At 42.5% G+C, this 25,769-nt stretch overlaps 3 protein-coding genes across 9 annotated transcripts in view; 2 read left to right on the top strand and 1 right to left on the bottom strand.

Moving 5' to 3' along the window:
* TTC3 (tetratricopeptide repeat domain 3) overlaps positions 1 to 8,731 on the bottom strand; it is a 63,363-nt gene extending 54,632 nt beyond the window's left edge. Inside the window, exons 1-5 of one of the 3 annotated variants that reach the window (XM_077927332.1) lie at positions 8,449 to 8,731; positions 2,437 to 2,528; positions 1,500 to 1,545; positions 1,153 to 1,288; positions 526 to 613 (exon numbers count right to left, since the gene is read on the bottom strand). In XM_077927332.1, coding sequence (XP_077783458.1) covers positions 526 to 613; positions 1,153 to 1,288; positions 1,500 to 1,545; positions 2,437 to 2,528; positions 8,449 to 8,716 — 630 coding nt within the window. In that variant the 5' untranslated portion in view covers positions 8,717 to 8,731. Of the gene's footprint in view, positions 1 to 525; positions 614 to 1,152; positions 1,289 to 1,499; positions 1,546 to 2,436; positions 2,529 to 3,612; positions 3,641 to 8,448 lie in introns of those variants that run through there. The other 2 variants (XM_028727150.2, XM_077927334.1) reach the window with 2 other exon arrangements.
* Positions 8,732 to 10,019: 1,288 nt separating this feature from the next.
* Positions 10,020 to 15,708, top strand: PIGP (phosphatidylinositol glycan anchor biosynthesis class P). Of its 5 annotated transcripts, none has more exons than XM_028727157.2 (5): positions 10,023 to 10,254; positions 11,520 to 11,620; positions 12,460 to 12,532; positions 13,430 to 13,548; positions 15,393 to 15,708. In XM_028727157.2, exons 2-5 carry the CDS (start codon positions 11,539 to 11,541, stop codon positions 15,521 to 15,523), a joined length of 405 nt encoding a protein of 134 aa, XP_028582990.1. In that variant the 5' UTR covers positions 10,023 to 10,254; positions 11,520 to 11,538; the 3' UTR covers positions 15,524 to 15,708. The 5 variants fall into 5 exon arrangements, with proteins under 5 accessions (XP_028582994.1, XP_028582990.1, XP_028582989.1 ...); XM_028727156.2 differs by having other exon boundaries at positions 10,024 to 10,412; XM_028727155.2 differs by having other exon boundaries at positions 10,026 to 10,363.
* Positions 15,709 to 20,276: 4,568 nt separating this feature from the next.
* The window catches only part of HLCS (holocarboxylase synthetase), a 91,114-nt gene continuing 85,621 nt past the window's right edge, over positions 20,277 to 25,769 (top strand). The window contains exons 1-3 of the mRNA XM_028727146.2: positions 20,277 to 20,613; positions 23,384 to 23,536; positions 23,897 to 24,059. Of these exons, the coding sequence (XP_028582979.2) occupies positions 20,335 to 20,613; positions 23,384 to 23,536; positions 23,897 to 24,059 (595 nt within the window). The 5' untranslated portion in view covers positions 20,277 to 20,334. The remainder of the gene's footprint in view (positions 20,614 to 23,383; positions 23,537 to 23,896; positions 24,060 to 25,769) is intronic.

Here is a 25,769-nt window from a genome sequence, read left to right as displayed (position 1 = left end):
GCTGTGGGTTAAAGCCTCAGCGCCTAGGACTTGCCGATCGAAAGGTCGGCGGTTCGAATCCCTGCGGCGGGGTGCGCTCCCGTCGCTCGGTCCCAGTGCCTGCCAACCTAGCAGTTCGAAAGCACCTTCGGGTGCAAGTAGATAAATAGGGACCGCTTACTAGCGGGAAGGTAAACGGCATTTCCGTGTGCAGCTCTGGCTCGCCAGAGCAGTGATGTCACGCTAGCCACGTGTCCCGGAAGTGTCTCCGGACAGCGCTGGCCCCCGGCCTCTTGAGTGAGATGGGCGCACAACCCTAGAGTCTGGCAAGACTGGCCCGTACGGGCAGGGGTACCTTTACCTTTACCTTTATGGCTTCAATATGTATATAGTTTTACTTCTATCAATGTTTAATTGGTTTTTAATTATCTTTTTTCTATATTTTTAGTGGTTCTTATTCTTATCTGTAAGCTGCCTTGAGTCCCTGTCAGGGGGAAAAGGCAGGGTATAAATAAATATAGAATAATAATCTTCTTAATGACTTACCGCAAACTTTTTGGCTATATCAGTAACATCTTCTAATGTCTCAATTTCATATAGTCTCTCCAGATTGAGCTCACCCACTTCACAATCACTTAAATATAAACAGATTCACATTAAATGACATTTTCTACTACTATATGAGAAAGATCAAAATAAAAAAGGTACTTAGAACTATGTACACATATTAAAACAGATTTTGAGACACTCACAATTTATTTAAACATCAATAGTCAAACAAGCATGTCTATTCAGTAGTAAGTCCAACTGAGTGTTTACTCTGAATAATTTACAAAGCAAAGATAGGAATGCTGGTCCATTAAGAAAAGATTCAAAAAATTCAGTTGGGTCATGCCTTTAACGGAACCAACCAAAATGTCACAGAATTGTGATAGAGATTCAAGTTCTCCAGTACTCTTAGTAAGACAGGATGTTATAAAAAGTAGAGAGTAAGGTGAAGGACTAGGAAAAAAATGTTCTAGTTAATTTATTGTTATTTTCCCATGTTAGCATTCTATTTTTAGAACCTCTCTCTGTCCTGATGCTGCAAAATATACACTGATTTTCCATATTTCAGTTTTCAAACAAGAGTGCAAAGTAAACATTTAATGAACAAGAAAAACGCCTGCTTACCTGGAATCAAGACATTTCTTTGTGTGTTTACATCCAGGCGCAAATAAAAATGGCCAAAAGGTATATATTTTGATCATGTCACAATATTTGTGCAGCTCAGAAACTGGTTTACTACACCATATTTTACAAATTTCACCTATGGAACAAAAAGAAAGGAAAAATAAAACTAAGCTCTAATAAGCCTTACACATCTGAAGATCTGCACCAGTGCTTGACTGCTACATCAGATTTAGTCTATTCTTCTGCAGCACAGCAAAATGCAAGATAGGACCATTAAAACAACCATAGACAGTAAAAAATATTTTTTCCTCTTTAGTTTGTCTAATTTGCATTGTTAGTTTATGTACCTGGTCTATATTTCACTGAAGAACAGCTTCCAAATTTTGCACGAACCTACAAAACAACATAGATATTGACAGTTAAAGCACTGAAGGCAAACAATGTGAACCAAAAGTTAAAAATGGCTCATGTGTAAGCAATAGTGAGTCATCTGATCCAGGAACAGCTTTTGAATGCAACTCAAAGGATTACCAACAAGTTATCAAGAACCAAACCCGCTCCCTTTTGCAGAGCATGCTCCTACCAAGCAGTTTCTCAATGCAGGCTGAGAAGAGGATGTTTGCTTCGAAAAGCCTGCTGTATGTTATACAGACTAGCTGAGTGTTGTTTTCACTGCTGAAACAGAAGGACTTTGTTTGCTACAGAAGGACAGAAAAGAACTTCTAATCCAGCAGCATGGCGATGACTTGCAATGGACCGACATAAAACAGTTTGTGGCAGAACAGTGCCACAGAGCTGGTGTATGAAATACCCTTTGAAATGTATAGCAGGGGACAGAAGGAGAGAACTTCAGAAACAAAAACTAGTTTACCATGGTGAAATGTTGCACCTCAAAGCATTTAATAGAGAGTGATGTTACCTTGTGACTGGCCTTCAGAAGGGGACCTTCTACCCCCAAAGCCCAAGTCTACAGCATATTTTTTTAAAAAACTGTTTCCTAGTACCGACTATGATCCTCTCCTGTTTCTACGGTGACAGAACAGGACACCTGACAGACCATTACCAATAGCTCTTTGCTGCAGTGTTAACCCACGGTCATCCATGTTAAAAATGAACAAATACGTTAATAAAAAAAACCCTTTCATCAGTGGTGCCAAACGTGTTTCTTTTTCTGATATATGAACAAAAGATGTGCACATATGGGAAATAAAAAATTAAGCTGATTCTCTCTCTCTCCTCTACAGCTAGTATCAGGGGGCAGCAAGAAAATCAAGCACAGCTTACCAGTTCACAACACGGTCTGACATAAGCTCCATATAACGTGATGTGATTGAAAATATCTGGATCAAGTTCAGGATTTGCCATTTTGCATGATCCTGAAAAAGAAATAAATAAATGAGGAAACAATGAAAAGGGGGGAAATAAATAAATTAGCCTAAACACTTTGAAATATTGGTTATCCCTAAGGATTTTAATACAGGTTTAAAGCACAAAGAACCAACTTTCCCTGCAAGAACAAAAAAGATCTTAATGAAAGAGGGAATAAAACATTTGAAACCATTTGATTCAGCTCTTGGGGACACAGCTCTAAGTATAAGTATTTTATTTATTTATTGCATTTATATCCCACAATTTTCTCCAAGAAGCTCAAGTTAGCATCTCCACAACAACCCTGTGGGGTAGGCTTCTGATAAAGCACACCTCTAATCACCAGGCAAAACTACTGAATCAGAGTGCCAAACATGCCTCTAGTTCTGCTAACATAATTATTAGTACTATAGGCTTAATCTACTCTTTATAAACGTTCTATTCATTCACTAGTACCAGATGGAAAGACTTGTTTGCATTGGATTTCCTTACTGCAGAGACGGATAACTCGAGACACTCCAGATGTGGCTGGACTTCAGCTCCCATTAGCCCCAGGCAGTCTGGCCATGGGATGGTGGAAACTACAGTAGAACAACATCTGGAAGGACACATGCTCCCCCGCCTAACTCGAACTGATTTCATAAAACTTTACTTAAAGCCAAGTGACACTGTGTTTGCTAACTTGTTCATATGGGAGGCATAACAGGCCCCAACAGCAAGTCCAAAGTTTGCAATCCAAAGAATAGTCAACTATAGCAGGATTAGATCAACTGTAATTAGACTGTAACATCCTCGGGGAATTGACCTGACTTTTTTCTTATGTAGACGAGATGAATGTTGGCTCAGACGAGATTGATGTCCCTACATACAATCATAACAGTATCAGGAAAACTTTATCAATGTTAACTTTTGCCTTTGAAAAGGGTGTCGTAACTTTACTACTCACAGCTTTTGTTTTTTAAAAGAGCACTGGTCCTGTTATTTATTTTTATCTCACCTGTTAACCCTCTGTTATAGGAATTCTAAGATGTGTGTGTGTGTGTGTGTGTGTGTGTGTGTGTGTGTAAACGTACAAGGCAAACACATACGTACGTATATAAACCATGTGTCTGAAATAGTACAGGAGAACAATCCTGAAGCCATTCTGACTCTCCCAAATTGACCTCAAATGTTTCTCTGCAAGGAGGAAGGAAATGGGAAAAGCTGTCCAATTCTCTTTGGACTGTAGGGCCTTACACTTCCCTGTAAATAGAGTCTGGCAAGTATCTGTTAAGCTGAGCACACTATCAATATGCATAACAGATTCAGAAACTAAGTATTTACCATCTCAAAGCCAGGCTACCCAGAAACGGCAATCAGATAAGGCATTATCAGGTATCCTGGCAGACAGGATAGAAGCAACACTTCCAAATTACTGGTGGGGACCACCTCTTTCTGTGATGTATTTATGATGTTTTGGGGGGTGGTCTTGAGCTACAGGATAGTAGGCGATTTCAAAAGCCTATACGTACAGTATAAGAGCTTGAAACCAATGTCCTGGGTTCCTCTCCTCCCTCCCTGCATAGGGTGAGCAGGAGACCCTGTTGCAACAGTTTAATAAAGATCATGCTTACTAGCTGCTTTGCTTCTCAATATTCTCTGGTTTGCCTCTGTTATTTTCTCCTACCGATAGAAAACCTACGTAAGGACACTCTACGGGCTTTTAGATACCCCATAAGGGAAAGGGAGCAGTTTTTTTCTTACAACACTTCCCAAAACTGATTAAAGTTTAGGTGTTCAGTCTATGCTAGTAGGGTGCACACTTTCTCTCTCAAAGTAGATATGAACCTTGAGGGAACCCAGGTAGCCGGACAGCCAATAGCATCATCTGCCAGCTCACCGTGTGAATGTACATTGGCCACAATCATTGGAAACATGCCGGTCAGCCCACTGCAACATGTTCTGAAAAGGACTCTAAAGCTTCAATTGGTTCAAAATGCAACAACAAAGGTGCTACCTGGAGCCTGCCAGAGAGCGCATAGCACCAATAATGCATCAATCACACTGGCTCCTCATTTGCCTCCAGGCACAGTTCCAGACCTGATACCAGTCTTTGATGCTTTGAACTCCGATAGCTCAAGAAGCATCTTTTCTCGTGGGGAAATGCTGGCTCTCTTAGGTCATAAACTGAGGCCCTGCCAGATATTAGCAACTCCTGTTGCTAGAAATAGGACAGGAGCCCCCAACTCCTCTAGCAAACATCTTCCTCCACCTGAATTCTTAATTTCCTTTTTAAATTGTTTTTATTAAAGATGTTCTCAATCCCAAAGAATTAAGGGGAGGTGGCTGTGTCACTTCAAGAGGCAGGCATGTTCAGAACAGCTCACCTGGAATCCTACAGGCAAATACGTGAGAACTCTGAGGGTTGCCTAATTAGAGGAGCACAAAAAAGGTTTTGATTGTTTGTATGGGACGCGGGTGGCACTGTGGGTAAAAGCCTCAGCGCCTAGGGCTTGCCGATCGAAAGGTCGGCGGTTCGAATCCCCGCGGCGGGGTGCGCTCCCGTTGCTCGGTCCCAGCGCCTGCCAACCTAGCAGCTCGAAAGCACCCCCGGGTGCAAGTAGATAAATAGGGACCGCTTACTAGCGGGAAGGTAAACAGTGTTTCCGTGTGCTGCGCTGGCTCGCCAGATGCAGCTTGTCACGCTGGCCACGTGACCCGGAAGTGTCTCCGGACAGCGCTGGCCCCCGGCCTCTTAAGTGAGATGGGCGCACAACCCCAGAGTCTGGCAAGACTGGCCCGTATGGGCAGGGGTACCTTTACCTTTATGTATGGGGGATTAGCTCAGAAGGTGAAGGAGCCGGGTGGGGAAGAGTGTCAGATCCAGTTCCTGTAGTCTGGCAATAAAAGCAGAGAGAAGAGGCAATCCGTGCAAAAATCCTGAAAGCAGTTCTCACTCTGGACTTTGCTGCCCCATTGTTGCTATGCAAATATTTTAGGCTGCAGAACACTCCAAAGTCAGTATGGTGCAGAGTTTACATAACAAGTATGGAGTACGATAAGCCCTGGGACCTTATAGCGAAGGGAGGGTAAAAAATCTAAACTGAAATAATAAAAAAGAGGTAAAACTGTTCTGCAAGCCTTTTAAAACACTAATATTTATTTAGCTTCCTGATAAGACTAACCATATATTTAAGGTAGAATTCTAAGCATCTGCCCACAGAGCCAAGGCCTACTGAAACTGTGACAGGTCAAGGCTTTACAGCTGGCTGCTAGATAACAAAGCTATGAATCTAATCAAGGCTAAATTCAGCCACAATTTATAGACTCCCCCTCCCCCACAGCCAGGGGTGGGGAGCCTTTTTCAGATTAAGAGCCACATTCCCTTCTGGGGAAGCGTCCTGGGACCACAGGCCAGTGGATGAAGCAAAGAAGGCAAATTTTGCCTCTGTATATTGAGTGGGCTGGAAGATTCTCCAGGCACCCCTCTCTGTCTCTCATCAGCAAGGCCAGTGAAGGGTATGGCCTACAGAGAGCAGGGGTGGCCTATGTCAGATAGAGATGCCAGGAGGGCCACATTGGGCTCCCAGGCAAGAGGTTTCCCATTCCTGCCCATGGTGCAACTCTACACCGCCATGCCTGGTGAGGTCAGGCTGGTGGGCATGTGGAGCAGGATGTTTTTGACCAGTCCCTCCAGGCTTTGGGGCTCCCTCCTCTGGGATAGCCATATGGCCCCTTGCTTTTAGCCTCCTGGCGCAGGCATAGCATTAAGAGTTTGGTGTTTCACTGAGCATTTAGGGGAGAGGCCTAAGTTTTAATTGGATGCAGTGTTTCTGCTCTTAACATTTCAATCTCCATTGTTTGGTTGTTTTAGTACTATTGGTAGACTGGTTTATTCCAGTTGCCGCCAACCTCTTGAGGCCTGTAGTCACATTTGCAAATCAGGGAAACGGTATGGGCACTACACAGACCCTGCAACACACCGCTATCTATTCTGCTGGAAACAACAGAATGCTTCATTCAAGCTGAACTTTAGAGGGGAAGGGGAAGAGACCACTGAACAGGACATGTGCTTCTATGGTCACCTGAGATCTGTGGGTGAGGGGTGGTATACAAATTTAATAAATAATAATAATGTTGGTGACCCCCTAGTTTATTCTATCAGTTCCTTTTTAAATGTATATTTTGGTTACCTTTCTTTAACCAGAAAAGCTAAACTCCAGTCTCCTTTTCTGATCTCTGGTTGTATCTGTCATTTTCTCCTTCCTTCAAGCTAACATGTATTGCACTGGCAGAGCACACAAGTTTTTCATTCTCCAGCAATTCACAGATTACAGGCTTTCTTGCATATTCATTGACAGAAAACCCAGGTATTCAACTGAGGGTACACTTGACAGGAAGCTGCCAATATTGGTTCTCAGCAGCACGGGCTGTATATGTTTTTCCAAACATGTTTTTCTATACTGTATATGTTTTTCCAAACATGCATTTGTCTAATTCACACAGAGTGGTTTGGTGCACAGCAGAAAACCTAGTGCATGAACTGATCATGAAGAAGTCTCAGTCTACGTTATCTTCACTGAACTCAATGAGGCATACTCTGAGTAGTCATGTTTGTGGAAGTCTGACTTCCTGGCTGCAACAGAACCCTCTGAATCACCAACACAAAACAATGCATATTGTTTCTACCTCCACTTGATTGGGCCACAAATGCTTTTTAAAAAGATAAAGAAAATTATCAAAAGAGGAAACATCAATCAGCCCACAGGCCTTATGTTGTAAATTTGAATTTTCTCAAATTTAAAATGGAAGAAAATGTACTTTTAACTGTATACTGTACTTCTTTTATAGTAATATATTGTTCATTGTTTGGGGGCTTTAGGGGAAAAAGTAATAAATCCATTAAAACTAAGAGAAATTACATGGGGTTTGGGGGAATTTTACACATGCAAATAACTCACTCCAATATAAAGTTGCACAAAACTGCCCAAACAAAACTAGGAAGCTCATAACCAAAATATCTGCACATCAAAGGGATTTATTTTAAGAAGTTGGCCCTGGACACACAAATATAATTAGTATTAGGAACTTCCTGTAATGTTTATTTAAGAAAAAACACACTTAAAATTCACAACTTGGGAGTGTGGATTGCCTTTCTTCTGATATGGAGACAATGATCCAATTCAAAAATTTCCTGGAAACTTGCATCACTGCAAGATTCTGCATCCATCACTCCATAGGGCCACCCTATGCACAAAGGCACAGATCCAAAAGAAGAGAAGGTTTTTAAACAAGGCCTACCACAAACCATAATCAAATCGTGCATCACCCCAGAAACACATCGCAAAAAATCACCACCATGGGCACAAAGGCGTGGATCTAAAGCACAAATACGTACATGCGATTGTTACACAGAATGCCTCCAACTCTCCCAGACCCTGTGCAGTCATGCAACTGTTTAAAAAGTGCCACTCTCAACTTGGGGGTGGGGGCTGGGGTCCGAATCTGCACTTAGGCATTCGACGGGGGGCGAGTGTTTATTAGTCCACTTCCAGGTCATCCGAGGAGGAGACTGGAAAGTGTTTGGCGCCTTCGGAGCGGAAAGCCTGCAGCGCCTCTCCAACAGAAGGCCTACTGCTACAAGCCTAATGTTCCCGATTCCGGAGCGGGCGTGGCTGGAAGGAAGCGATCGCCTGGCAGCATTCAGACGTGCACTTCAAAATCACGTTCTCCGGCCACAACAGCCACAGGCTTAGTCGTAATCAATCTGGACAAAAGGGCCTTTCGCGCACACACTGTTTGAATGCCAGGCTCCAGCTTGGGAGAAAAGTGAACCGCCCAAGAGACTGTGGAGCAGCGGCCAGGCAGGCAGGCCAGGAGGCTGGGCCACGCGGATTCCCCAGCAAAACCCCCACGCCTCCACCCACTCTCCGCGCGCACCGGCCGTACCTCTCTCACCGGGCAGACGGGCGAGTCTTTGCGCAGCTTCCGCGCCGCCTCCGCCGCTTTGCTTCTGCTCCGAGCAGCCACCTCCACTCGCTCCGCCCGCTCGCAAGCGCTGACGTGCTGCTCTGCTCTTCCCTCTCCAAGCAATACGCAGGAAAACCCACAGGCGACGCTTCGGTTTCGTTTCCGCTGCTCTCCTGCCATAGAGCGAGAAACAGGCCGGAATTGCAACCCCGCGTAGACTTGCGGGGAAATGGAGGGAAGATCCCATTCCCTCGGGGTGGAATGCCTTGGTTCCTTTTAACGATTTGCGGGAGGGTTAGCCATGTTGCAGCAAAAAAGGCTTGCATCTTTATTATGGCATAAGCTTTCGTGGACTGCGGGCCACTTCATCAGAAGCGTGACATGGCATTTTTAATAACTATCCTAAGCTTGTGTGTCTATGCAATCAGCGAGATTTGAGCTGTATGCATTTAATTTCCTGTAACCCAGGTTTCAACCCCATCAGTGCTAGGTGTATAAATATTACTCAAGAGAATGCTTCCTGTATCTGATGGAATTGGCTGTAGTTCCTGAAATCTTGTGTTTCGGTTCCTTCTGAAACATACTTTTCTCTGCTCGGGCCCACAGAAAACCAGAATTATAGCTCAGTCTACAGGGTACCCACAGCAACAAAACACAGGGAAGATGCACTTAATGAACTCAGATATAATTTTGCGTGTATTGTTTTGTGTGCAAAATGTTTATGTTTGTGTTTAAATGTTTCAAAAATAACACTGCCAACGACAATGTTCTCCATACTGAATGTATGAGAAGTGGCTATGCTGAAGAGTGGCTCACAACAGCCACGCAAAAGGGGATCCAACCTCAACTTAAAATCCAGTTGGGACCAACGCAAATATCACAAAAAGGTGACAAGCCTCCAAACACTCCAGAATTCGTCTTCAGGCAAGATGTTGCACAAAGCAAGGGATAAGAGGGACAAGTAAAAATGCAAAAAGAACCAAAGAATGGGCTAATGTTGTAGACATGTAATTAGTTTATACTCCTAAAAATATGGAGGATCCATCTCGACACACTTAGATGACATTTTTATTGAGCCCATTTTAAATATTGTCCAACTGTGGATTCTGAATGCTTTTTGTATGGAGCAACACGACTACCTTTGCAATGCATGTGCCTCGAACTACAAAGGGTATTGTGGCATATTAAAGACTAACACTTTTATGGTATGAACTTTTGAAGGCTTCATCTGATGCAAATAGGGCGTGTGTGTGTGTGTGTGTGTGTGTGTATGTAAAAGCAGCGAGGTTGGGAAACGAAGTGCCAAAAGTACAGACAGTGAGAATTCAGTTAGAGCCGACTTGTGGGCAAAAATAAGCGTAGAGACCTTTTTTAAAAAAACAACAACACAGTAGTGCTAGATGCCCAAACAAACAGCTTGCTAATTCGGAGGTGACTTAACATCCTCAACGGGGCCATCAACGAGTCTATTATTCGAAGCATAGAGATAGAAAGGGTTAGCATCGCACAGCTTCCATTTCCGGTTAAAAAAAAATGAAAACCGCCATTAGCTGTGATTCCCTAAACGGGCTCAGAATGGCGCCGCTGCCTCCCTTTGGCATATCTATAGGGAGCCCGCACCCCTTTACATCGGAAGGGAGAGCCGAAAGATGGTTCAAATTGCGGACCAGGAAGGCTAAGAGGGGCTGCGGCGCAGTTGTGCGAAGGGTTGTGGAGCATCTCTAATGTCTCCTGGCTGAAGTTGTGGGCTGACTCACACGCTCGCCCAACTTCCGGCTGAATTTGGCGAGTTTCCATCTGACGGGTTCGCTAAGGGGGGGAAGCAGCAAGCCGGGACTGCGCCGGAGTCAATGGGACCATCGACGCCTGCAGTCGGTTGAAATGATGGATTTGGGTGGGTGGATTTCTGCGAGGGCAGTTTAACGAGACAGTTGCAATCCTAGGTGTGTTTTGAAGGGGGCTTTTTGGAAATCCAATCCAGGCTTCGATAGAGATTGATGAGATCAGGGCGGATTTTTAACTGGGATGGGGAATATTTTACAGCAGTATTTTTAAAACAACACCATGCCTGCTTTTGAGTGTAGTGCGGTGGTTAGAGAGTTAGGACTTGGTTTGGGGACCAGGTCCAAATTCGGGAGTGCCCATAGCTCGCTTGCTTTGCATGAGGAAGGTTCCAGGTTCCGTTCCCCAGCATCTGTATGTAGGGGTGGGAATAATCCTGCTCGAAACCCTGGGAATCCTCTGCAAGGCAATGGTGACTGCGATTAGCTCGATGATCCAAGAGTTTGACTCGTGTCTAAGGCAGCTTCCTGCCTCTGTTCAGACATGAAGACCTGGGCACAGTCATTCTCTCTTAGCCTAACCTGCCTTACAGGATTGCTGTGAAAATATTTTTCAAGAGAAGAAAAGGAGGGGTGAGAAACCCATATATGCTGCCCCGAGCTCCTTGAAGGACAGGGACGATATAAATTTAAAAATAGTAACTTCCAGTTGCCTTTATAGGGAGATGCAGGTACTGTAGTCTCTATTCACTACAGGTCTGCCTTATATTCTCCCACCCCCCACCCCCAAAAAAGAAACCCACTTTGTGGTTGTAGAAAATACTTCTCATAATTAGCTTAGAAAGTTGTTGGTTTTTAATACAAAGTTTAATGAATGATAAGAGAACATGAAGCTGTTAAACCTGTTCATAGCCCCCTTTTGGTGGGGACTATTAGGTGTTTGGAAGTGCTAAATGATTTGTAATTGCACATTAGCATAAATTGAAGTATTTGAATTTGTAACCAACATTGCCCTGGATGCAGCTGAGAGTAAGCTAACTTTTCATATTTCTGATGAAGTGTTTTTTGTAACTTGCCATCTTGCATCCAACCAAAGCAGGAGTGATGCCTAGTTTGTATCTCTTGTATACTTACAAGTTTTACTGTGTTTTCCACAGTTTCACTTCTTCAGTTGGTGGGGAAATTTATTTGAGAGCAGTGCCTTGTTGTTGATGGAGGTAGAATGCTAACACAACAAAACACTAATGGTCTTTCCCCCCTCCTAAATAGATAAATAGAAGACAGCAACATGGTTGAAAACTCACCGGCCCCATTGCCAGAAAGAGCTATATATGGCTTTGTTCTGTATTTAGGATCCCAGTTCCTATTTAGTAAGTATATTTCTGTGTTCAGTAACTCATTTTAGCCCAATCCTCCTTCCACAGTTGTGACTGCAATCCCAGAAGACACCTTGGGCAACCTGGTTATTTCACTATTAACCTATTATTTCACCTTATAATCAACCACTTACACCCTTTCATAGTTCCAAGACTTTAAAGTGTGATGGTAAGGAGGATGTCAATACTGAAAGCAAAAGTGCTTAGGGATCATGACCAATTAGGCATGCTGGGTTGAGCCTCTGCAAGGGTTGCTAGACCTCTTGAGGAGCCACATATAAGATTGTACTGTAAAGGTAAAGCTCATTGATTTCATTATGACTTATTCCCAGATAAGTGAGCATAGGATTGCATTCAAATCTGTGGGAATTGCTTCCAGGTAGTCATGCACAAAATCTAAATGAACAGGTTACAGGGAAGCCTTCTTCTGAATCCTCAGTTTTATGTGTTGTACTTTGCCTTCATTTGAAAGCACTTGACCAATATTCTTATTGTTCTAAAACATGCAATCCTTTGGACTTGTCTTGTCATTCAGCCATTTGAATAACTTTAGCTCTTCACTGTTGGAAGCTGCTAAGTGGCCAGTGATGTCTGATAGACTTCCCCCTTCTCTGCACAAGAACCTAACCCTATTCATTTTCACTTGAAGTAAGTCTATAGCAGCACTGTAGTGGTATTTCATCCAGATAGATATTAGCCAGATCAGAATCTCATAACCGGCAATAACAGGCTTTCCAGTGACAGCCAGGCCATAGATGCAAGCTTGGCTACTTTGTTGTAGGAGATCATATCACATCTGCCATTGCACTTTTCTTCCTTCTTGTTTTATGCAGTGCTGTACCTTGTCTGGGCCTATATACCTGAATCCTGGCTGTTCTCCTGGGGGTTAACATACTGGCCTCAAAAGTAGGTTTGAATAATTTTTCACACTAAATGTCTTTCATGTCTGTAGCCTCAGCTAAATAGAGAATAATGGTTTCTGTACATTTTGCCTTATAGCTCAAGTTCTACAAATACTGGAAACATGCTTTTTTTAAAAAAAAATGAAAGCTGAGAATTCAAGGAAGGGGGGAGGTTGCTACTGCTCCCTTTTGCAGCACTAGCCTCTGGCAGGGGACACATCCATGGCTAGTCAGAGGCTTCTGGAAAGCCTGTCATAGCAGAGCATGAAGGCATGCATTCCACCCTTCCCCAAAAATAGACCGTCCCAAGCACCTGATATTCAGAGGCAGTTATGTTTTTGAAATGATTTCTACAAGAAAGGCTAAGAGCTATTGATGTCCTTGTTCTCATTATATTTGTCTAACCTTTTTTTTTAAAAAAAAAAGCCTTCCAAGAAAGTGACAATTGCCACATCCTGTGCCAGCAAACTCCATAGATTAACCATTCTTAATCAAGTCGCTCTTGTGTGATGAGAGATGGAGAATCATTTTGGGAACTCTTGCTCTACTGTTTGGGTAGACTTATCTAACTAAGTCATGCTCTGAACAGAACCACCGAAATCAGTAGACCTACTCAAGAGTATGATTGCCATTAGATACCAACACTTGTTAATTTTTAAAATTTCTATCCTGTCCTCTGCCCCTTTTGACTTGTTTCCAAAATTAAAAGGCACCAAACTTGCCCCACAGGGAAGCTGCTCCAGCCTCAGTCATGCTCTTTGCTGTACCATTTTCTCCAGCACTACACCATTGTCTTTGAAATGTGGCCTTACTTCATTTAGTGCTTGAAATGATTTCTGCTGTGTGTTTCCTTGTGTATACAACTCTACTTAAGGTAACTGTTTTTACCTCCATTTCATAGGTTCTGGGCTGTCGCTTTGCCTGTCTACCTTTTAGTTAGCGTGGGAATAGCCTATGTACTCCTCTTTGGTATTAACATGATCAGTACTGCTCCACTGAATTCCACACACACCATTACAGGTAAGGATGCTGACAAGGACTGCAAGTAATAAACTCATAATACTATTTTTAGCTACTCACAATACAGTCGTGTCTTGGTTTTCGAACAGCTTAGTTCTCAAACATTTTGGCTCCCAAATGTCGCAAACCTGGAAGTGACTGTGCAAACTATTTTTGGAAGCCAAACGTCTGACGGGGGTTCTGCAGCTTCTGATTGGCTGCAGGAGCTTACTGCAGCAAATCAAAAGCCGTGCTTTGGTTTCTGAACATTTTGGAAGTTGAAAGAGTTCCGTTTGACTTCCAAGGTACGAGTACTTGTTTTTATTGTGGGACTTGTGAGCGCTGGGGCTGAATAGGTATTGTATGGTTGACCATGCCTTCTCCTGCTCCCCCACAACAGTTTTCAAAGGACAGTGTAAAAACATACACCTAAAAAAACAGAAAGGAGATCAGAATATTATAAAAAAGAGAAAACTTTGGTCAAAATGGTATTACCCTACAATAGATATGCAAAAGAGTTAATAAAAGCATCAAGATTGCCATGGGCATACAAACATCTTGTGGGCAATACTGAAATCGATGTGATCCTGCAACTTGTAGCCCCCTCTTCAAACAACCTGCACCTATACTTTATTATAGTTTAAAATATCTACTCATGGGTCTGGTTCCTACATGCATGTACTTGTAGAGTAAGTTTTATCATCAGTATGGTTTTTGTCATTTGAATTTGTAAGAAATTACTTCATCAACACATGCTGCTTGACACATAGGTAAAAGGCTTTCCACTGAATTAACTCAAGAGTTTCTGCATTCCATCAATAGATTACGACATATCACATGATACCTTTCCTACTTTGCCCATCATAGAGTTGATCTATATACTGAGGGAAATGGCACATTACTGGCCTACTTGAAAATGCGAGTGGGGAATCATTTCTGGTATTAAACATTTTATGTCCTGCCTTTCCACAGTTCTTCAAGGCAGCTCAAAGCACCAGCGTATAACAATTTCATATAAGAAAACAAATTTAAACATGAATAGTAGAACTGTGGATGTTAAAACCTAAAACAGCAAAACCAAATCACAATCTTAGTTTAATTTAGATGATAGATAAATAGATGATAGATAGATAGATAGATTCCACCCTTCAGGAGAGCATCCAGGCTTGTTTAAAAAATAAATAAAATTAAATACTGTGTTAAGAGGGTGAGATTTAAAAGCCAGGGAGAATAAAAGCAAAAAGATTGTAGTGTTGGTTCCAGGTACACCTCTGTGGGATAGAAATTTCACAAATGAGGTGTTTCTACTGAGAAGGTTTTAATCATCCACCTTACCTCTGATGGTGGGGACACTTGGAGGTGAACTTCCAAAGGTGACTTCAATACAGTATAGTTGCATCTTGTATCTCCACACAAGATCCGGGAAGCCCACATGAGAGTATCCCAGAGTTTGGTAAGCAAGTCAGAGAGATGAAAAGCTCTTTCTATGCCAGGAAAACCCGGCACAAAAGGAGCTTTTAAGTTTTCTGCCTTGCATGCAATTAATTTGTGGGATTTCAACCAGCCTTTTGGAAGGTATGGTTTAAATGGCAAGTGGGTTCTTACGGAAAGAAGTGTTGAATGGTTTCCCTTTTCACTTTTTCTGAATATATAGGTCATTTCTTAGTCTCTGGGACTCACATGGTAAAGCTGTATGCTGATTTTGTATGGTGGACTGCAAGGTTTTCGAAATTTGGAGTAGATGTGCTAGCTTATTAGAGGAATCATTAATATATCTTGCTGTAAAACTACTTCCTTGTGAAAAAGTATTTTCTTTAGTATGACTAAAGCATGATGTATCTTATTTTTCCTTACATTTTCTACAGACCACTACGCAAAAAATCAGAAATGGAAAAAACCACAAGAAGACGCTATCCCTGCATTAAGAGATATTCCTATCAGTGAAGTAAACAAAATGTTTTTCTTGTCTGACACAGAAGACTGCCCTAGACACTAACTGAAGAAAACGTATTTTTTTTATATAAAAAAAATAACCAAACTTATTCATATGGGAAAGATTTATAAATTCCTTAGTTGAGGAGGCTGGTTGGTAATGAAGTGCTAAAATGCTTGACTTCAGTGAGATTATGTGAAAGTGCCTCAAAAATATGGATGCAGTACTAATAAAGCATCTTTCAAGGACTGAGTGTCTTGCTCCACCTGGTCCCCACACAAGCCAAATGCCATTTGTCCTCAGCCTGTGCTCTTTACATCCCAAAAAACCACACACACCACAAATATATCTGAGCAAAGGGCGTGTCATTTTTACCTTAACAGAAGCTGTGTGTCTCTCAGTTCTCCCATGCTGTGACAAACCTTTTTTAAAAAGAAACTGCCCAGAGTGGCTGGGCCAACCCAGTCAGATAGGTATGGTACAAATAAATTAAATTAAAATAACAACAACCATTATTATTATTATTATTACTTTCCCTCATGCTTCTGTAAAAGCAGTGAACCAAGTACGCAAAGCAATTTTGTGTTATTGTCCTCTCGCTGGAAAGTAAAATCTGCAGAATCTGGTAAGGCCTAAAAATCAGAACTTGTTTTCTAATCAGCCTGCTCCCCAAATTCTCAATAAGCGGCTATCCTGCATCAACTCTACAGTTATCTCTGTAAACTAGATCCTTTGAATTTATGTGAAACACCTGTGTACTATAGTGTTGAAAAAGCTGAAGATAATCTCTCAGCTCTAAAGCTATCAATTAGTGCTGCTTTAGGGGGAAACTGCACAAGATCCTACTCTGATTTCCTGTGTCACATCAATGGATACCCACGTTGATAGTGATTTATATATATATATATATGTACACAACCCTAATCTTATTTTGTTTGGCAAAACTGCAATACTTGTGCCAATGTAAACCACTTAAGAACAAGAAAAATCCTTGATCCCTTTGCTTCCTAAATTATGCCCTTATCCAAGCAACCCTAACTTATCCACTGTTTCGTTCCATAAACAATTCTGCAAAATCATTCCTGTGAAACATACACCTTGTCCAAAATGCACTTTCTTCAGCTGCCACTCCTTTTAAACTGACTTTGATGCATTTACTGATGATAGAGAAATACTGCTCCCTTTCCCTTATGGCATATCTAAAAGCCCCTATAGAGTCCTTAAGTACCGTAGGTTCTCTGTCAGTAGGAGAAAATAACACAGGCCAATCAGAGAATATTGAGAAGCAAAGCAGCTAGTAAGCATGATCTTTATTAAACTCTTGCAACAGGGTCCCCCACGCAGGGAGGGAGGAGGAGAACCCAGAACATTGGTGTGCAAGCTCTTATACTGACTTTTGAAATTGCCTACCCTGTAGCTCTAAGGGACGCGGGTGGCGCTGTGGGTAAAATCTCAGTGCCTAGGACTTGCTGATCGTAAGGTCGGCGGTTCGAATCCCCGCGACGGGGTGAGCTCCCGTCGTTCGGTCCCAGCTCCTGCCCACCTAGCAGTTCGAAAGCACCCCTAAGTGCAAGTAGATAAATAGGTACTGCTTTATAGCGGGAAGGTAAACGGCGTTTCCGTGTGCGGCGCTGGTGCTGGCTCGCCAGCTGCAGCTTCGTCACGCTGGCCACGTGACCCAGAAGTGTCTTCGGATGGCGACGGCTCCCGGCCTCTTGAGCGAGATGAGCACGCAACCCTAGAGTCGGTCACGACTGGCCCGTATGGGCAGGGGTACCTTTACCCTCTAGCTCTAGACCACCCCCCAAGAGATCATACATACATCACAGAAAGAGGTGGTCCCCAGCAGATATTTGAAAGTGTTGCTTCTATCCTGTCTGCCAGAATACCTGATAATGCCTTATCTGATTGCCTTTTCTGGGTAGCCTGGCCATTCCTTTGAGATGGTAAATACTTAGTTCCTGAATCTCTTACACGGGGGAAGGCAATCGCCTTCTCAATCCAGCCTGCAGACAGTCCAGGAATCAGTGTGTTTTTACATGAGTAGAACGTGTCCTTTTATTTAAACTGCATCTCTGGGTTATTTGTGGGGCATAGAAATTCGTTCCTTAAAAAAAAAAAAGTCCGGCTCACCATATGGTCTGAGGGACGCCTGAAAAAGGTTGCTGACCCCTGCTCTTATACATGTTGATAGTGTGCTCAGCTTAACAGATAACTTGCTAGACTGTATTTACAGGGAGGTGTAAGCCTCTACAGTCCAAAGACAATTGGAAAGCTTTCCCCCTTCCTCCTTGCAGAGAAATATTTGAGGACAATTTGGGAGAGTACAATTCAAAATTGTTCTCCTGTACTATTTCAGACAGGGACGCGGGTGGCGCTGTGGGTTAAACCACAGAGCCTAGGACTTGTCAATCAGAAGGTTGGCGGTTCGAATCCCGCAATGGGGTGAGCTCCCGTTGCGCAGTCCCTGCTCCTGCCAACCTAGCAGTTCGAAAGCATGTAAAGTGCAAGTAGATAAATAGGTACCACTCCGACGGGAAGATAAACGGTGTTTCCGTGAGCTGCTCTGGTTCGCCAGAAGTGGCTTAGTCATGCTGGCCACATGACCTGGAAGCTGTCTGCAGACAAACGCCGGCTCCCTCGGCCAATAAAGCGAGATGAGCACCGCAACCCCAGAGTCGTCCGCAACTGGACCTAATGGTCAGGGGTACCTTTACCTTTACTATTTCAGACACATGGTTTATATATACTTATATATGTGTGTGCCTTGTACATTTATGAACATTTATTATATATATATAAGACCTTAAAATTCCTATAACAGATTCAAGTTACAAAAAAGATTCTGACTAAACATCAGGAAGAATTTTTTGACAGAAAGAGTTGTGCAACAGTGGAACAACTTTCCATCCTTGGAGGTTTTTAAGCAGAGGTTGTATGCACTGGCGAAGGAAGGGGGGGGAGCGCACTGCCCCCGGCAGCGCGATCCTGGTGGGGTACCATCACGGCTGCCCCCCCCACTCGGTGCTACGCCCCCGCAGGCGGTGTGTCAGGCCCCCAGGACTTGCACCAAGCCCCTGTGGGTGGCATGCCAGCCCCTCCCCCGCCTGCCCCCCCCCCCCGCCAGAGCATGAAGCTCCGCCACTGGTTGGATGGCCATCTGTCATGGATGCTTTAGTTGTGATTCCTGCATTGCAGTGGGTTGGGCTAGATTACATTTGGGATCCCTTCCAAAACTATGATTCTTTCTGCGTTTACTTGGAAATAAGTTAAACTGAATTCATTTGGGCTCTCAGATATTGGACATTTCCCAGGGATAAGTCAACCTATTAATTGCAAGCAAGTGTTTGTGTGTGTATAGTTGTAGGCACTGCTTCCAGCAATGCAATGCTATCTGTGCTTGTAGATAGGTAATCTATCTTGCTTGCTTAAAGCTTAGTTGGATTGCCACCTAAGAACTTTGTGCAGATAAAAAGACAGTGTGATAAATAGACATGCGCAAAAAGCTTCTGTGCTTTCAGTTTCCCTTGCTTTAAATAGATTTACAGAAAGTGGTTCAGTTTATTGGAAGCAGAGTAGTTAGGTTTCGAATTATGAGCATGAACGGATGCTGTTTTCCCCCAGCACCAAAAACCCTCCCAAAAAACCACCCCAGAAATCCTTTTTTGGCAGCTTTCCTGTCCAATGAGGAGCAGGAAAAGCCAAGAGAGGATTTATAATTTGTCCTAATCTTAGATAGACGGGCAGCATTGAGGAGGCAGGAGGGAAGCGAACACTTCACCAAAGGTAAGCTCTGGAATTCTCACAAGCAGGCAGAAATCCTCCCGCGGTCGGTCCCCCATCCCACCCCCAATATTGAATGTTAATTTTCAAAATATTGAAAAACCAAAATGGTTTTCAGCTGGGAATAGCAATAACTTAATGCTGCAATGTTTTAATTTTTAAAATGTTGCTCCAGAACATCCCTCCAGTGTTATCTGTTCCAATAAATTCTACACAATAAGGGGGTCTGCATAACCTGCAACGATTATAGAATTGTTTGCGAGTCAAGCCTCTTTTTTATCAGTGGAATTTACTTCTTCCAAGCGATGTACACTTAGAAATTGTCACAAGGAAGAGGCTAGTGTCTCATTCCAAGGAACTGGGTCGAGATTTTATACATCTCTTTATGGGACATTTCCATCCTCCTTCAAAAAGGTTTTGTTTGTGCAACCACGGATTGACTGCCTCCCCTACGGCCCGATCCGATGCGGATTGGCGCGCTCAGAAGCCAATTTTTTCACAGGACCGATCGGAGACAGAATCGTGGGCAGCGCGCACGTGTACGAGAAAAAAACAGAGGAAGCGCAATACATGATTCTAGATACATGATAACAGAGCAGGGAGTAACATCAAATGTGGATGCGGAACCCGGAAATGAAGGACGAAAATGCAAACTTTTATAGAAAATAACGTATGTATGTATGTATGTATGTATGTGTGTATGTATGTATAAATAAATAAATAAATAAAAAGCATCCGTCCCTCCCCATCCAAAGACAGTCTAGGCTTTTCTGAATTCTGCTACAGACATAGCGCAAAGAAGTAGCAAGAGGATAGAGAAGCTACAGCGCGGCTATATGGCGCTTCCGGGTCTTTTACGCCTGTTCGTGCCTGGAACCAACAGCAAGAGAAGGGAGGGGGTGGAGACCACCGGACCAATCAGCAGTCCTGTTATCTTCGCGTGAGGAGGGCGGGACAGCCAATCACGGCGGCGTCGGCGTTGGCTGCTTCCCCCGCCACTCCCCGCACCCTCTCCGCAGCCGCTGAGGTACGGATGGGGGCGGGCGCGTCGGTTGGCGGTTGGAGCCCCTCAGGCGCGTCGCCCGCGCGCCATGCTGATCACGCTCTGCTACTTGTACTTGTGGGCGCGCTGGGGGGCCTCTTCGGCGGGGCTCATCCGCCGCACGGTGCGCAGGCTGTACAGGACCCGCTGCTCCTTCACCTTCTCTACCTCCTCCTCTTCCTCCAGCCCCGGCTGCCCTCGCCAAACTCCGCAGCACCGGCAAGCTGCCCACCATCCGCTTCGCAAGCCGGGGCCCCGGCGCCCCCCGGAGGAGGAGAGAGTCTGCCTGAGGGTGGGGGACAAGGTCTTCTTCACTGACGAGACCCAGGTGTGAGGCGGGAAGGGAGGAGAAGGAGGCGCGGCCCGTGGCGCGCCCGTTTCGCCAGGTGTACATAAAATGGATGGGCAGCGGGTGGTCCTCCAGTTGTAGGACACCTCAGCCCCGACCAGTTTGGCCAGTAGTCGGGGATGGTGGGAATTGGGGTCCAGTCAGGTATGGAGGACCACAGGCTTCCCACCCACCCCTGGTGTATAGGATAGGAGTAGGGAGATAATATATCTCAACACAAGTGTAGGTTATTTGGACGGGGGAGGGAGTTATTATTACCATGTTTATGTCCCACCTTTTTTTCCAAGCCAGTGGCTCCAGGTGGCTTACAGATGAAATAGAAACTGCTTTTTTTTATAAAAAAAAGTACATTTTAATACTCTGGGGTTTCTGGCCCTTCAACCGCTGGAGGATAGGCAGAAATTAATAGGTGCAGCTGTCCTTAGATTGGGGAGGGTGCAACAATATGGTGACACATATTGTTTGTTTTATTTATTTAGTTTTGTTTATATGTTATGTTTATATGTTTATAGCCTGCCTTTCACTTGAAAGGCCCCAAACTTGCAAACAAGAATGTTGCAGTTTAAAAGCGACTCCTTATAAAGCAGTTGTTTCTAAAGAGAAAAAGCAGGTACCGGTAACTAAGATTAGATATAGCAGCAGCAAGTTAATTGAAGATTACAGGTGATAATACGTGAAAGCTCTGGAAAGCCTATTTTCACCCGATGTCTAAATAGTAAGAATAATCAAAAGCACATTTGAGAAAGGAAAAGCATGCTTTTAAAATTTCTAACCTGTAAAAAGTACAGGGATGCTTCGTATGTTAAGTAGTGTTATTTCTTTATATATACAGTACACCCACCCACCCCGCAGCCACATTTAATGGAGATGTGATTACTCCCAATTGTTTGGTGCATGTACCAGTGAAATGCATGCAGTGGCAAAATCATGCTTGTATGTGCTTGTGTGTGTTAATTATGTATTAATACTGGCTGCTTTGTGTATATAATTTAAAAAGTGTAATGTGTGACATGACCCTAAATATTTTGGTAGGATAAAAGATGGAAACCCTATGACAATGTTAACTACAACACTGAGGGAGCAATTCAGCATTGCAGTGTTTCAAATATTTTGGTGTAAGCATTTCTGTTTGCCTGACATAATTATTTCCCCTCTTCTCCCCTTGCCTGTCACTCTAGGTGTTCTCCTAACCCCACAAGCTAGTTGGTGAGGGAAGCCCTGTTGTGCTAGTGGAAGACCTGAATATAGCTAAAAACGTGTACAAATAAAAATATGCATTACAAATCATTAAAACACAGATACATATATTCTGAAGCTTAAACCTTCTGTTACCAGATTGCAAAGTTTGGGTAATTAAAATTGTATTCAACTGACATCTGAAAGCTGCAGGTAGAGCTCCACCCATATTAAGGATTGAGTGGCTGGTATTGGAAGATTAGCTTCTGTAGATGTTTGTTTCCTTAAGTCATTTAGCACTGACTCATTGAATCAATGTCACAGTGCACAAGTTGCCAGTGCAAAACTTCAGTGTTACATGAGATCCCATATTCCTGTCCAAGTTAGTAACCTGGCAGCCTTATTCTGCACAAGCTGCAGCTTTTGGACTGTTTTCAAGGACAGTCCCATGTGATGGTATTATGCTTCATCAACAAAGTTTGCTCTACATTGTTATGCTGGCATAAAACAGTGGTTTTTCTTCTGGAGCAGAAGTCATTGTGCCTCATGTTGGAACAGTTTGCTCTACATTGTTATGCTGGCATAAAACAGTGGTTTTTCTTCTGGAGCAGAAGTCATTGTGCCTCATGTTGGAACAGTGGCTGATAGGATTGCACATTTAACTGTACATTGTGAAATTAAGCAAAACATCCCTTGCGGTCAGCACTCGTGTCCTTCAAAAATGTGAAATATTTTAAAAATAAACATATAATAAGATGAAATCTGTTAGCCTGATGTTTGGATACAATTGATTTATTGCGTATGATCAATCTGAGAGTTAAAATCAAACAAGCAGAAATTTAGTGTATGTAAAAGCGGATGTAAAATTGAAGAGTTAAGTAAAACATTTAGGTTGCTATCTTAAGTATATTTAGAAAGGCAAAAAGCTGCATACAGTATACGCGAACTACCACTGCAACTCAATTTGTGGACTATTTTGTTTGACGTATTTTTTGTAATCTTGTTAATTCTTTAAAACATTATTTTAGTTTCGTAACACGTAAAGCGGCCCCTTGGTGGCTATTATGTCACACTCTGATCTTTAGACAGTCATAAAGTACAAGAGAGTGCAGTCCCAACACTCCTTATTGGAATTGCTAGTGTTAAGATATGACTAATTTCCACTCTCAGTTGCCAGTGGCATGCATATAGGGTTTTCATGATAGAGACTAACACTTTAACTAACAAAGAAGTAGATTACCTTCCTATACATGTTGGACCTTAAGGTGTTGTAAGATGCCATCAAAGGTGTGGGATTCCAAAAATGTATATGGTATGACACACCAAGTATAGGAGAGGATTCTCTTTAGCCGCTGGTTGGCTACAGTGAGAACACGTTGCTGGACTAGATGGGCCTTTGGTCTGACGAAGCAGGTCTCTTTTGTTTCAGTTGGATCCAGATAGAGCAAAGTGTAGTGAAGTTAGTCTTAACTGTTGTGTTTTCCTGAAATTACATATCAGAGCTCAATTTGGGGAGGAAGAGGTAAGCTTCCCAAAATGTTGTTAAGCATCTCTTTTTCCCTCTCTTTTCCAGTCTGTTGATGATTTAAACAAATGGACGTTGCTTATTGTATCGCCTTTTCATTATTTGGATAAAATATTGGAAACAGAACGTATCACATTTCTAACTGAAAGTATTTCCATTCAAGCAGGCAGTTCTCAGGCTGTAAATTGCTCAGCAGAAGAGGTCAGTATGTTCTGTAATGGTTTTGGTTTTATTTTATTTTTTCATAAGATTTTATTAAAGCTTTTTTATAATACAATAAGATAAATGAACCTAATCTAGATAAAAACACAAATAGAGAAAGAAAAAGAAAACAAAACTCAGTCCTCTCTCTTTGGCTCTGATTGCCTCATAGAGAACTTGAACCTTTGCTAAGCTGAAATCCTTCCAAAGTATCCTGCTTTGCCACAGGATTCAGAATTTGTCAGAAACCAGTGCACGCTCCTAAATTCCTGTATTCCTAGGCAAAATGCACAGCTATGGATATGAATGCTACATAATTAAAAAAAAATCTGGGAAATATGTCGTGATTTTTTTCTTCAGATTGTGAAGTGGTCAGACTATTGTTCACCTTTGGCCTTCAGACCTGGCGAACCTTACATATTATTTGCTGAAACAAGCATAGATAACTTCAGTAGCCTTGGGATAGCATTCATGGAAAATAGACTCCAAATGGATAATGGAATGAAGCCTCAAAAAATTGTGTGTAAGTATCTTTATAATTAATGTGTTCCATTGCAGTGGCCCACAAAGCGACTTAGACCAACATAACTTAATTGATATTCTGTGCAAGAAAACGGGTAGGGTCCATCCTGTTAATTGTAGTTCCATTATTTATATCATTTACTAGGTGCATATTTTGTGAATTTAAGGCCCAGTCTTAATATTGCTAGATCAAGATTATGTGCTGTCAACTTCAACACAACATACTTATGACAAACAACCCATTTCTACACTTTTCACTGAATTCAGTGCTTGGGGTTGGGACTTTTTATACATCCAATACATTACATATTGAAACAATAATCAATCAATAATGACTGGCCACTGTGTAGATGGGTGTCATAAATGGCAGAGATAATAGGACTCATTGATATATCTGGAGAGTAGTAGAGGGCTAGATGTCATAGACAATCATACACCACACCATAAAATGCTTTCCTCAACTTTGATGACATCAACTCCCACTCTCAGTAACTAGAAGTAATTTACTCTAGGGAACAGGGCAGTTATGTATGTACAGTAGTGCTCACTATAAGGGGAGAGCCTGTAACTCTGCATTGGTATAGCCAGTGGTCGGGAATGATGGAAGTTGTAGTTTGACAGTATCTGGAGAGCCACAAGTTCTAATGGTGTTCTTGTTCTAATGGTGCAGTTTTATATTTTGAACTTGACTTGTTGCCCAAAATGTTGGGCCATCATTGAGTTCATTTATTATTATTAGTATTAGCATTATGAATTGTGTGTTAAAATGTGGAACTTTACTTGAGCACCTCTCCTATGAAATAGTTATTTGGTGTTCACACCATTCTTGTAAAGATTTAATTTTTAATCTCTCAATTCAGTTATTTTGTTGATTGGGTAAGCCAATGACTGACAAGCATAAATCTAATTCTTATCCTGGAGTGTCTCTGGAGTGTAAAAAAGTTATAAATACTTAACCATCGCAAAGTATCCTCCAGATACTGGAGAATTTAAAAGTTCAGGTCCTCCTGGTGATGTCTATAATTGTACATTATTTAATAATGCAAAATCTAGTAACTGCTTTGGAATGCAAACCTTTCCTTTAAAAATGTTGTTTTTTAAGCATGCTTAGTTGGAGATGCATTGAAACTAGTGATTTCAATGCACCAGTAGTTGTGCAAGGTCTTCTACATTAATAGTAAGTGAACACAATGGACACAGATAGCAAATGGGAAAGTGCATTGGTATTTTGAGATGGGAAGGGATGACATTGTCATCCAGACTGCCATACTGATGAGAACTGTATCCATAATTTGTGCATCTGCATCCAGTCAGCACCACTTTTTTCTTGTACTTTGTAAGCAAATTTGTTAATTCAGAACCTACACGGATGCATATGAGAGCATAACCACTGTCCATACACAGTTGTGTGCTGAACTGACCTGGTTGCTTATTCCTTCTGAAGGTCAGGTCACTGAAGTGTTCTTAGTTGGATATCCAAATATGAGACTCCAGAATTAACACATGCCAATCTTGACCTTTGCCACATGTTTTGGTTCACTTAATTGCTTAGCCATACTTGTCCTCAGTCTAACTGCTAGGCGTTTTTCTTTTGTGTATGCGTACAATAGCTTATTGGCATAGGGTTTAAGTAAGACAGGCATTTTTTGTTAGGGCAAATGATGACTTCAGTCACCAACAGCTTAATCTGAAGATGTGCTTTGCAAGCACA

Source organism: Podarcis muralis, chromosome 4 (genome assembly GCF_964188315.1).
Source record: "Podarcis muralis chromosome 4, rPodMur119.hap1.1, whole genome shotgun sequence".
Lineage (NCBI taxonomy): Eukaryota > Metazoa > Chordata > Lepidosauria > Squamata > Lacertidae > Podarcis > Podarcis muralis.
This window is presented reverse-complemented; position numbering and strand designations above follow the sequence as displayed.

Bases quoted from the DNA above. Each gene is read 5' to 3' on its own strand.
- PIGP (XM_028727157.2), top strand. From the start codon at position 11,539: ATGGTTGAAAACTCACCGGCCCCATTGCCAGAAAGAGCTATATATGGC. The intron at 12,533-13,429 runs GTAGGTTTGAAT...TCCATTTCATAG, and splicing joins TTAACATACTGGCCTCAAAA to GTTCTGGGCTGTCGCTTTGC. The intron at 13,549-15,392 runs GTAAGGATGCTG...CATTTTCTACAG, and splicing joins TTCCACACACACCATTACAG to ACCACTACGCAAAAAATCAG.